The sequence below is a fragment of the Cervus canadensis genome, chromosome 11, assembly GCF_019320065.1.
Source record: "Cervus canadensis isolate Bull #8, Minnesota chromosome 11, ASM1932006v1, whole genome shotgun sequence".
Lineage (NCBI taxonomy): Eukaryota > Metazoa > Chordata > Mammalia > Artiodactyla > Cervidae > Cervus > Cervus canadensis.
This window is the reverse complement of record NC_057396.1, coordinates 40,052,669-40,065,172: the sequence shown is the minus strand read 5'-3', so window position 1 is coordinate 40,065,172 and position 12,504 is coordinate 40,052,669. Positions and strand designations below refer to the sequence as shown.

The 12,504-nt window shown below is 42.6% G+C and overlaps 1 protein-coding gene and 1 non-coding gene across 3 annotated transcripts in view; both read right to left on the bottom strand.

Annotated features, from left to right (window-relative positions):
* Positions 1-443: 443 nt before the first annotated feature.
* NRIP3 (nuclear receptor interacting protein 3) overlaps positions 444-12,504 on the bottom strand; it is a 28,679-nt gene continuing 16,618 nt past the window's right edge. For both annotated transcript variants that reach the window (XM_043482586.1, XM_043482587.1), the window contains 6 exons: positions 8,318-8,479; positions 7,723-7,805; positions 5,450-5,589; positions 3,922-3,974; positions 3,723-3,817; positions 444-3,432 (listed from right to left, as the gene is read on the bottom strand). In XM_043482586.1, coding sequence (XP_043338521.1) covers positions 3,417-3,432; positions 3,723-3,817; positions 3,922-3,974; positions 5,450-5,589; positions 7,723-7,805; positions 8,318-8,479 — 549 coding nt within the window. In that variant the 3' untranslated portion in view covers positions 444-3,416. The remainder of the gene's footprint in view (positions 3,433-3,722; positions 3,818-3,921; positions 3,975-5,449; positions 5,590-7,722; positions 7,806-8,317; positions 8,480-12,504) is intronic.
* Positions 4,126-4,347, bottom strand: LOC122450704. The gene has a single exon (XR_006272197.1). It is a non-coding gene; the product is annotated as a small nucleolar RNA U3 (small nucleolar RNA).

Below are 12,504 nucleotides of genomic sequence, written 5' to 3'. Positions count from 1 at the left end.
TTATTTGCTTGAACTAAGTAAATATTTCCTTTCTAAATAAATAATGTATAAAAAGTCAATTTCTAAATAAAATTTCTAGAAGTAAATGTTCTCTCACACACTAAGGATCCACCATAAAGGACTGTTGTCACATACAGTGAAATCTTTGAGGGACTCATATGGCAACCACTTTACACGGGTTATCTCATTTGATACCGTGAAGTAAGTACTATTATCACTTCTATTTTATAGATTACAAAGCCAGGCTCACAGAGGTTCACTAATTTGCCCAAGAACATACAGCTGATAAGAGAAAGCTGAAGGACTAGCAGCAATGGAGGAAATGAGGGCACAAAGCCTTGTGTTCAGAATATCCTGTAAGTGAAACACTGACGCACTGGGCTTCGCCTAGGCTCCCCCACCTTCCAGGGGCCCTGACATAAGAGACTGGCAGACAAGCACACGGAGGGGAAGATTTCACTTTATTGTTACATTAATCTCACAAATAAACCCAACACAGCCAGAAACACTGCGCAGCACTGCCAGTGCCAATGCAGAGGCCTGCCAACAGAAGGAGGGAGGACTCCAGTTCGTCTCCTCCATATGCCCAGCCTGGAAAGATTTTCTACTATACGAGAGTAAGGGAGGCTGACATACTAAGCAATCTGTCAATAGACACTTAGAGCTAAGGAACAGGAACTCTTACCAGGTGGGGTCTGTGCAGGGCAAGGAGATAGAAAAGTCAGAAAACATTTGTTCCTCAGATAAGTCAGGCATAGAAATACCAAACGACAAAAACAATATTTTTTTCAAACTCCCTGTATTTTATTTGGACATCTAATGAGGAATGAGAGGGTTACAGTTGGACATGGTTTCTTCTTGCTACTGCCTGTCTTCTGAGCTGTGACCTAGGTGGTCACTCTCTTCCCACACCTTCAATCAGAGGTACCAGTGAGAATTTCCTAGAATTCTGGGAAGAACTGACCTTACCTGCTTACCTAGCCAGCCCCAGAAATGTGGATTCAGTGTTTCCTCAGGAAAATCAAGGAGATAGGCGCTGTCAGAGTAATCAACCTGGCAGCATTTAAATAACATTGATGAAGCTCAAGACTTTCTACAGTTATCTTTAGACATCTTTAGGTACCACTATCAAAGGTTTAAAGCACAATTACTTGGTTAGTGAAATCAAATGATCTGACTACATGGAGTGGGATTATGATACCCTAAGCTCAGATCACCCCAACTGTTTCTGTTCCACAACTGGAAAATCACTGACTGATTCTCAGAGGCCAGAAAGATCACTAAGGGCCATCTGATCATCCCCCTGATGCCATATAATCCTGAACTCAAAGGGTCAGATTCAGCGGCATCTTTCTAGTATTTGGGAATTCCTGGCCTTACTTGGTCCACAGGGAATTCAGGATAAACCAGGCCAAGGAACTTCTAACATGCCTCTCTTGTGGCCAAGAGTCGAAGCTCAGACTGGGACTTCCAACTAGGGAAGGAAGAGGTGAATTATTTCGACTCAGTCCTAGGGTGAGAAGCAGGCCAAAGTGGTACCATGAAAGGTGAGGGAGGAGAGTGGAGAGGCCTCAGTGGAAAAGTACCAGGTGCTCCCTGTGTAAGAAAACAAGGGTGAATTGAACAGGCACTGAAGACTGGTAATATGGGGTCACCCCTGTGGAGCATCAGATGTGGCTTCCCCTACTGTGGCTGGGCCTAGTTTTCCATCTTGCTTTCTCTGTAGAAGCTAATAAGAATGGGGCCAGGGGTGACCCAGTGACAACTGGCTACAGTATGGCTGCCTAGCTGTTCAAATGGGGGTCATGTCACCAAGCTCATAGTCTTTAGGGAGCTTCTGAAAAGCTAACAACATCCAGAGTTCCAAAGAGCCGTCTGGTAGAAACAGTAGCTGAATACTGGACAAAATGGTTGGTGGGGATATGGCAAAGTCTGAAGTAGGATCAGTGAGGACTTGAGGAACTACTGCTAAGAACTAAGGGTAGACTTGGGAATCTCCTATAGGGACACCCACAGCTGACTGTTTTTCTGATTTTTCTGAGCACATCTCTGACCAAACTGAAAAGAGAGATTCCATTACAGGTATCTATACGTCCAACTGACACCCCAACGGAAGACTTCAAGAAACCCTGTGACCTCTTTGAGAGGGGTCAGGAAGTACTGAGCAGTCAGAAAAAGTTGTCCTTAACACTACCAGCTCCTACCATGCCTCTTTCCTCACACCAGGACAGAAGTGAAGAACTCCCCAACCCTCAATTCCCTACCAGCACGTTTCATTCCCAGATCTCCATCCCAGAAACGTTTCCTTAGGTAGGCATTCCCACCAACTGACTCTATCCTTCTGTTTTGGACCTGCTCTAGGTCTTCTCATCTTCTTTCCCTACTCCTGCTCCCAGCTATTTGAGTCCGAGGCAGACAAATAACAGGCTAGACAGAAATACTGACTGGATCTTGGGGGTATCAACATCTGACAACAATGCCGAGGTTAGTTACTGAAGCCTTCAATTCCATCTCAGAGAGTAGTTAATGTGTTTCTGTCTGTGATTCCTTCTTCCTTCTCCCCTCCAAGAAGTTCAAGATGAGGATCCACCTCATTCATCTTTATACCTGTGACTTTTAGGCACAAAGATAAGCACCTAAATGTGACAGCTTGGGTCAGGGAACGTTTAGTGGGTGTAGCACACAGGAGGGAGGGCTACCCAGGTCCTCTGGCATCCATCCCAAAGCATATCCTTCCCCCACCCTGCCTTTTTACAAACCCTTACCTCTTCATCCTCCTCTCAAGGCTTAAAGCCACAAATGAAAAAGAACTTGGCCTTGGCTTGTCTGGTCTGAGTTCTAGATGCCCTCTGCCACTGACAGTATATGAGCTTAGACAATTCACTTGTCTCTCTGGTCCTTTAAATGAAATGGTTGGACTAGCCCATCTCTCTGAGTTCTTTCAGTTCAATTCATACTTGAGAAATCAACAAATGAATTAGAAGAGATTCTAATTCAGAGCCATAGGTATCTGCATAAGAAGTAAAGGTCAGGTTCCTGTTTATTACATATGTTAGCTCTAGGAGAAGAAGCAAGTTATCTGTGGAGAAATAGAACCTGGCAGCCCCTATATTTGACTAATAAAAGCAAATTCCTTGAAGAAGCAGAGAAATAGGCCATAAGTGAGACCTGGCAGTGTCAAAAAGATCTATAAATTAAGTGGTCAAAGGAGTAAAAAACAATGGCTATAACCAGACAAGATCTCTAAGCACAGACTAAAGTCTAGAGAGGTCTGGGAGGGAGTGAGCCCCTGGAGCTTCTATTAGAGGGTAGGACTTGGTCCACAGCAAGTTGCTGCTGCATTTGGTTCAAACCCAGTTTTTTCAATCTGTCAACCTGGTATGTGTGCACACGTGCAGACATGCTGGAGGCTGTAGTTATGCTTCTGAAGTGCTGAAATGAGAAAGAAATGGAAGAAATGATACCAAATTCAAAGAAATTAGGCTGAAGGCACGTACAATATGTTTAAAAGCTACTCACTTCCTCCACCACACTATGCAGTATCGATCACTACTCATTCTGAAACACAGGCTACAGAATTGTGTGGGATTATGAACTCGGGGTGAGGAGGGGTGTCATGTGATTAAAAGTCAAAAACAGGATATAATCCAATATTCTGTGTGAGAACCCCTCCAGTTAATGACAAATGGATTTGACTTGACCTGACCCATTCTGGCACTCACTTATCTTCATTCAAGGAAATTGTCTCCACAAAAGGGATTTCTTCCTTGTCTGTCTTTCCCATGATCAGCCGGTGCTTATCCAAGTTTATGATGCACTGAAAACAAAACAGGATCACTGGTTACTGTCAATGATTTCACTGTGTAAGAGAACCCTTACCTCAGGCAAAAGGTACCAATGGGTTAGTAGAACCAATCATACCTTCAAGGATCGGAGAGTCTGCAGACCAAGAGACAAGTTCTTCTCATTATCCTCTAATAAGAAAAAAAAACACCTAGGATTTAACCATTTCCATGTTGTTTAGAAATCAGCCTTATCACCTTTAGGTTCTATACAACTTCCTTCTCTCCCATCCATCTAATAAACATCTATTAAGCATTTCTCTCTTTTTTATTTTGATACAAAACCACTCACATAACCTTTTTTTTTTTAACTCTCTCAAATAATGAGAAAATAGATCATCAACAACCAATGGCAGTTACAAAGAAAAAACACACTACCAAGAATTGGTTTCACACTCAGTAAGGAACACTGTACCTCCCCCTCGTGGCTTATGGGTACAAATAAGAGTACAATACCCACTCAAGAAAAATTCTCTAGCAATGAACCCTGAAATTAAGGAGTCTTAATCTCCTGCCATAAGCCGCTGCTCCATCCATGAGAGCCGCTCACTTTCTACTGATGGTCACATTTTTGTCACTCCCCTTGCCTCCTCACAAATATTTCCATCTTACATCCCTTAATTTAGTAAGATGGCAAACTTTAAAACACCATTTTTGCTCATAAATGGTTCAAACACTTCAAAGCAGCAACAAGCCGCATTAAAATACGGTTCCCTGGCAGCCAATCATACACGGCTTACTTCTGAATTCTATGAGAAGCAGCTATGACCCCGCCCACCGCACCTGGAGCCACCAGGGTCCAAGTACCTCGCGGTGCCCCTCTGCAGGCCAAACGGGTCCGCGTGGACTGCCTCTCGCCTGCTGGAAAAGTCCGCAGACTTGAGTGTTTCTTATATTAAATAATTTCCCCCAGATCATTATAGTTTGAGCTTCCCTGGTGGCTCAGGTGGTAAAGAATCCGCCTGCAATGCAGGAGACCCAGTTTCAACCCTTGGGCTGGGAAGATACCGTGGAGAAGGAAATGGCAACCTACTCCAGTATTCTTCCCTGGAAAATCCCACAGAGGAGCCTGGTGGGCTACAGTCCACAGGATCTCAAAGAGTCGGACACGACTGAATGACAAAATGTGGTAGAGCCAAGATTCAAACCCAGGTCTTCTTGACTTTAAAGGACAAAGAAAGGCCTTTGAACAAAAACCAGGAACTTAGAGTAGTGGGGAATAGAGTACATGAGAGAAAGTACAGGAGTTGGCCGGCAGTTATGATGGGATTTATGGCAAAGGAGTAAGAGGATCTTGCCCTCTACCTCCAACTAGCCCACAGAAATTTCTCAGGAGCCACTTTTACTGGCACACAGAAATTTTTATTTTCTTTCCCCTTGAAATTTTTTATTCTCTGAGTGATATTCAACATGTCTTGAATGTAGCTCAAGGCCCATCTGGTACTTTGGAAGACAAAAACTGGGACAAAGTTTATAGTACCAAAAGTGGAAACCTGGGGTTTTGAAGAAGTCAGTACTTACAGGCCTGAGATCCCATGAGGGTTTAGTGGAAGGAGGGAGAGGGTTTACCTTAGGGGTCCACAGGTCCAGTCCCCAATTCAACTCACCAACCACAGCTGCTGGGCAGTCCAGGCGGAGGGAGCCCAATGTGATCACCAGGTGCTCAATCTGGCCCACAACTTTCAGATGCCGGGGTAGAGAAAGCCTCTCTCCTTCATGCTTGTGAGATCTGACATGCTCCTTGAGTCTGCACCAGAGAGCAAATACCAAAATCCCCTTGGCAGAGGTTTCTGATGGAATCTGGCAATGCCTACCTTCTGACCCACAGCTGGAATTTTCCAGGGATTTCCTGGGTTAATTTACCAAAAGAAAATATTAGCCTGCATTTCTTGTTTGAGCACTTTATCCTAATCATGCCAGGGGGTATATAAAAATATCTATAAAGATTTATAGATATTAGCTCCTGTTCTAAAAAGCTATGTCACTATCTGCACTGGTTAGCCTGCATAAAGGCTAGTGTTTGAGCACTTTATCCTAATCATGCCAGGGGGTATATAAAAATATCTATAAAGATTTATAGATATTAGCTCCTGTTCTAAAAAGCTATGTCACTATCTGCACTGGTGGCACACACTCAGAGTCCTTTTCTGCATTCCAATATCCCCACCTATGTGCAAGGCAGTTTAGTTAACATAGCCATTTACACATCTGTGGCTAAAAGATCTGAGTGGGCAGGTTAATCACAATTTTAGAAGATGCTTTGCTCAACGTCTAATTTTCTCTTTGTTTGTTTTAGTCTTCTTCACTTAGTCTTGGGCTATAAGGTTGGTAGAGGTAGGTACTTACTTGTTGAATGTATTGACACTGGTTAATTCCTAGTTAATTTAACCTGTCTGTCTAGAAGAGAAAGGAAGAATAGCACCAAGGTTTTACACAGTTACGTAAGCTGGTTGGAACAGCCAGCATCCAAGCTATTATGAGTTGGTAGATAAATACTTAATTATGGACTCTCTGTGCCAATACTCCCTGCTTTACTCCATTTTCTATCTTTTGGTGTTACAGCCCATGCAAAAGGAAAATAATTGCAGTTTTATAGATGGTTATTAATTCCTCTGGAATCATGGCAGTCTGCTGCCTAATTATGTACCAGGACATTATTAGTCTTTCTGGAAACATCATGTTGCACTATAGCTCATCTCTTCACTACATAAAAAGGCTTCTTCGCATAGGAGCGCTTGTGTCTTTGGACTCCCCCACCACCCTAAATGGCAATGCACAAAACCCAAAGACCCAACTGCAAAGAGTCAGCAGTGAGGGGTGAGAAGGTAGAAACGAGAAGGAACAGGTCCTGTGGGCAGAAGTCACCGATATACAAATCAAGACTTGTGCAAGTCCTGCCTAAGAACAAGAATATTTTTTAAAGTAGCTTAAAATGGGCCATTACATCTACTCCAGTCATTGTTTCAATACAGAGATCTGGGCTGGGGGATGCTTTGTTGTACTTATAGCTAGAGAAGTGGAAAAAGATATTGGACTGATCCTCCCAATTCTGGGCTAGACCTCAGGACCCACCTGGTACTTTGGAGAAAAGAGAAGGAAGAAGAAAGAGAATAAAAGGATGGATTGAGTGAAAAGGAGGAAAGATACAAAATGCCTTTCTCTGACTAAAAAAGAGGGAGAACCCAATTCCAGCTTTTAGAGAACTTAATATATTCAGTATATGAGGTGTCTGCCTCACACCCAATCCCCAGCAGGGGCAGCAGTAAGATCTGATTTTACATGTTATTTGCAGAAAGCAAAGACACTAATCACCCCTGTGATGGTTCAGGCCCAATAGCTCTATTCCACGGTCGGTCTGATGCTTCTTGGGACAGGCAGGGTAACCTCCAGAACTCCAAGTAAGCCAAGGTCAACCACATCCCTGATTCTACTTCTCTGGGCTATACCTACAGGGCAGTTCTTTTTAATTTGCTGTCTGGGAAGGGGACAAATCAGGATCAGGGCATGGCATGCAATGAGTCAAGGATCTCATACTCTCTCATTCCAGAGCCCAGAGGTCTTTGTTCAAAACTTAATTAATGGGAGATAATGCTTCCTGGTGGCTCAGATGGTAAAGAATCTGCCTGCAATGTGGAAGACCCGGGTTCGATCCCTGGGTAGGGAAGATCCCCTGGAGGAGGGCATGGCAAACCACTCCAGTATTCTTGCCTGGAGAATCCCATGGACAGAGGAGCCTGGCTGGCTACAGTTTATGGGGTTGCTAAGAGTCAAACATGACTGAATGACTAACAGTTTCAGTTTCAATGGAAAGCCTGAACTGCAAAACAAATTCAAGCAAAGAGCATATAGCATCTGACTTCCAGTACAAGTGGCTACTTACCCCAGTCTATCCACACAGGCTGAAGAGATGAGGTTATATTGACAGCCTGTGTCAACCAAGGCTTTCACATCCTTTCCAGCACACTGTAGAGAGAAAATATACTGTTCAACAGAAGCCAGAGACGCAAAAGGGAAGAGAAATCCAAAGAGCAAGCAGCAGATGTCACATGAAAGGCAGGTGAGAGCATCCTCACATTTATGGATTGGTAGTGTCCCACCTGTATCCATTGTGGTGTCTCCTTTGAGGGGTTCTTTTTCCTGCTGATTGTAGAGCTGACAGAGGATCCCAAAGGACTTTGGGATGTTTCCTTCTATACACAAAGTGGCTTTTAATTGGGTGTGTGTGGGTATCACATGTCCCTTTACAAATCTGATGAAACATTTAGTCCTTTTCCCCATAAAGGACGTACATGCATACAAAATACTGCATACACTTCCAGTGATGCACACAGTGCCCCCTTAAAACTCATTTATGAATTCCATGATAACATCCACATTCTATACAATTTGGAGGAAAGGGCGCCATTATTGGGATCATATTAGACCTGAATCCTAACTCTGCAGAAAACCTGGAAAAGTTGTTATCAGAACTTTACCTGGCAAGAAACCAAAATCATGTCATCATCCTCAGACTTCTTCAGCCCCTCAGTCTTGGCTTGATTGAATTTGTTGGTCTTGGAGGCCCAAGGGACACGACTGCTTCGGAGCTTAGATAGGTTGGTTTCCATGAGGCGCCTCTGCAGAATGTTATGAGGTTGCTTGGGGAACAGAAAGCGGAGGCTTCTTAGTGACAGGCCATGTTCCCCTTCCTCCACTGTTCCCCAGGTGCCATAGAAATAATGAAGGAGCCTCACATAACTGAGGCTCCACCTTTGCCTCTTATTTATTCTTCCCTCAAGTACAGATTTCATGAGTATTATCAGAGCAGGAACTATCAGAACAGTAGACCAACTTCAGTGAATTAAAAAGCAATATGGGACTCTGGGAAATGTGAACAGGGCCAGTATTCCATGGCTAAAGAAAAGTAAGGGACTCTTGTGATTTGTACTACCTGGGCTTGCTGCCTTCCCTTCCCTTACAAGGGCATTTCAGGAGAAAAGTGGCTTTAGTCTATATGGAATAAATATATCTTTCCAGAGGACTTATAAGTAAGGGCAGCTAATTCTCACAGGCCAAAGACACCTTCTTAGCACTGGTTTTCATGAGTTCTGTGTACTTATGTTCCAAGTCTTCCTTCCTCATAGTCTATCTTTTGGACTCAAACGCGTATGCCTTGGTGACCTGGCTCTCTCCTGTGGGTTGAGTCATCCATGGGCTGGATGAGGTAGGAAGACAGGTTATACCTGCTGAATAACCCTCTTAGGAGATACACTTTAGAACCTGGTAGAACCCATGAGAATCATCCTTACCATGTTCCTCTGGACTTCAAGAAGCATAAAGCTCCTCCTGCCATATGCTTGTTTTCCATTCTCTCTCTTAATGTCCCAAAAGTGGAGTATAAAGGGGGCAGAAACTGACCAAGAAGCAGGGGGCTTAATTAGACCTTATATCCATGCCAGGATACCTAATGTTAGGATGCAGAATAAGGAATGTGAATTCAAGTGTGCTCTTTGATAGGGCTTAGAAGAGTTACTAGGGTAGATATAACTACGCTCTACTCTTTCTACTCCAAGTGGCCTCTAGGAAGTGTAAGCCACTTCTTGAAGTCATTTGACCTGAGAAATCTCTGCAGGAGCACATTATTCCCAGTTTACAATAATACTTAAAATCTCTCAGAGGATAGAGCCTTATCCCAAGTTTCTTTGTGACACATTCTAGACGGCATTTCAATTCTAAAGGGAAGAGAGTCACTCCTAGAAGCCCAGAGCCTAGAACCTTCCCCAGCAAGGGGGTAGAACTGGAGAAGTCTTCATTATCCACCATCTCACAGATTTCTGAGGAAGAAAGGAGTCAGAGTCATGACTCACTGTAACCCTGGTGAGGCGAAGAAACAGATTCCCAAAATACACTGATTCTTGGCAAGGCAGATTCTAAATTAGCATCCTTGGGGAAAGGGGGGAGGCATTTAAATGAAAATGAGAGACTCTTAACTTGATAAGGAGCTACAGAAAGTGCTAACTTTGTCAGATTTCCTGACCTGACCCTGGGAGAATGCTTTGCTCTGCATAAGAAACGGTAATTCTTCATTCTTATTTCTTTCACTAATAAGCCTAGATTTATATGAAAGCAGGTGTTTGTTTCTGTCAGATCCATGCTTAGCAGAACCAACTCAGATAAGTTGGATTTGTAGAACTGAAGACTGGAAGGGACTTCAAATGCTGTCTAACCTAGGTCCTCCTAACCTAAAGTTTGTGGCTTTCTTTCTACAGTGGTCTTGCTGAACACCACTTTACCTGGATACTCTAAATCTTGAGAGGAGTCTAATCATCAGACAGATGAGGCAAATGAGGAAGGTTCTGAAATCATTTCCCTTAAGTCATCTCTCTTCTGAATTTTCCTCTTAGACGCCTTCTCCACAGGCTATATATTAATACACACTCCAAGTTCTCATATACTGGGGAGAAAACTCCTCCACAGAACTCCAGACCTTGTCTCTTCAATGCCACATCCTAATCTAATCATGTGATAAGTCATTCAGTCCTGTCCAACACTTTGCGACACTATAGACTGTATCCTGCCAGTCTCCTCTGTCCATGGGATTCTCTAGTCAAAAATACTGGAGTGAGCTGTCATGCCCTCCTCCAGGGGGTCTTCCCAACCCAGGGACTGAACCTGCATTGGCAGACAGGTTTTTTACCACTAGCACCACCTGGAAAGCCCAATCTAATCATACCCTTGTCTTAATTGGCCTTTAATAAAGGTTGAAATCACTATTCTATTTCCTGACATTCTATATTTTTTCACTGAAATCACTTCTGATCCCATGATACCAATAATGATCTCCTAATTTCCAAATCTGATAGACATTTTTCAGCCTTCATTCTCTAGGGCATTTGGCCCTGGTGACTATTCCTTTGTTTAGTAACCCAAAAAGGTTTAAATATAACACATGTTCAATGTAAAATATTCAAATATCACTGAAGCATATACAATTAAAAGGGAAAGCTTCCTCAGCACCTCACCCTTCTTAGTTCCACTCCCTACAAATAAAAACCATCAAATTTAGAAGAATATCCTTCCTTTTTTTGCTGTCTTAGTTCCATGCATGATCTTAGTTCCCAAACCAGAGATTGAACCTGTGCCCCCTGAATTGAGAATGCACAATTTCAACCACTACCAGGGAAGTCCCCCCCAAATTTTAATGCATTTACAAACATAAATAAAGATAGGATCACATCATAATACTATTCTAAATTTTTTAAAATTTTGTTTAATATATGAAAGGCATTTTTCCATGTCAGTACATATAATTATTTTCATTCATTTTTATAACTAAAAGTATTCACAGTATAGTTCAGGAGTTTTGAAAATTCACAGCCAATAAACTCATATGAATCTCAGGGATGCTTTTCTGTAGTCATTTAATTATGCCCTCATGTTTTAAATGACAATGTAACTGCACATTTACCTCTCCTCCCAACCAAAATGTCACTAAAATGACAGTCAAGGAGTTAGAAAGGCCTAAACCTTTCACAAAGAGAATAGTAAACAACAACAAAAACAAAAGAGATGTTGACAAAATCTTGGAATCTAAAAACAGACCAAAAACTGGTAAGCGACCTAGACTAGAGAAAGCTAAATTCTTCACACCATTCTACTTCATGGAACACTAGAGTAGCAGAGGCCACCAGTTGCTAACTAAAATCCATGATTTCCTCTTCTTTCTGGACAGATACGTAGATTATGTTTCCCAGTCTTTCCTGTTAGATAAGGCCATATGACTGAGTTTGGCAAGCAGAATGTGAGGAAAAGTGACACACACCTCTTCTAGGCTTGACTCATAAAATTCTCCTATGCATACTCCTCCATACTCTTCTATTCTGACTGGCTGAAATGGAGATGACCCCTAGGGTAACCTTCCTAGAGGTAACATGTTTAAGATAAAAAGTCACCATCAGCCTGGGTCCCCAAATGACTATATGGAAGAGGGCTATCTTGTTGACCTTTCCACTAGAACTGTTACTTTTAAAACAATAAATTATTACATTTGAACTATTTTATACTTGGGGGTATAAAGCATATATAAGCATACTAAAAAGCAGAGACATTACTTTGCCAACAAAGGTCTGTCTAGTCAAAGCTATGATTTTTCCAGTAGTGATGTATGGATGTGAGAGTTGGACTATAAAGAAAACAGCACTGAAGAATTGATGTTTTTGAACTGTGGTGGTGGAGAAGGCTCTTGAGAGTTCCTTGGACTGCAAGAAGATCAAATCAGTAAACCCTAAAGGCAATCAGTCCTGAATATTCATTGGAAGGACTAATGCTGAAGCTGAAATTCCAATACTTTGGCCACCTTCAAAGAACTGACTCATTGGAAAAGACCCTGATGCTGGGAAAGATTGAAGGCAGGAGGAGAAGGGAAGGATGAGATGGTTGGATGGCATCACCAACTCGATAGACATGAGTTTGAGTAAACTCCAGGAGTTGGTGATGGACAGGGAAGCCTGGTGTGCTGCAGTCCATGGGGTCTCAAAGAGTCAGACATGACTGAGCGACTGAACTGAACTGATACTTGGGGGTCTAGCTGTAAAAGCAGTTTTCCTACTTAAAAACCCTGGGAAAGCTGATGAATAGAGGTATTAGAAACTACAGTTGGAGGGTACAATTAGGGTTGGAAAGA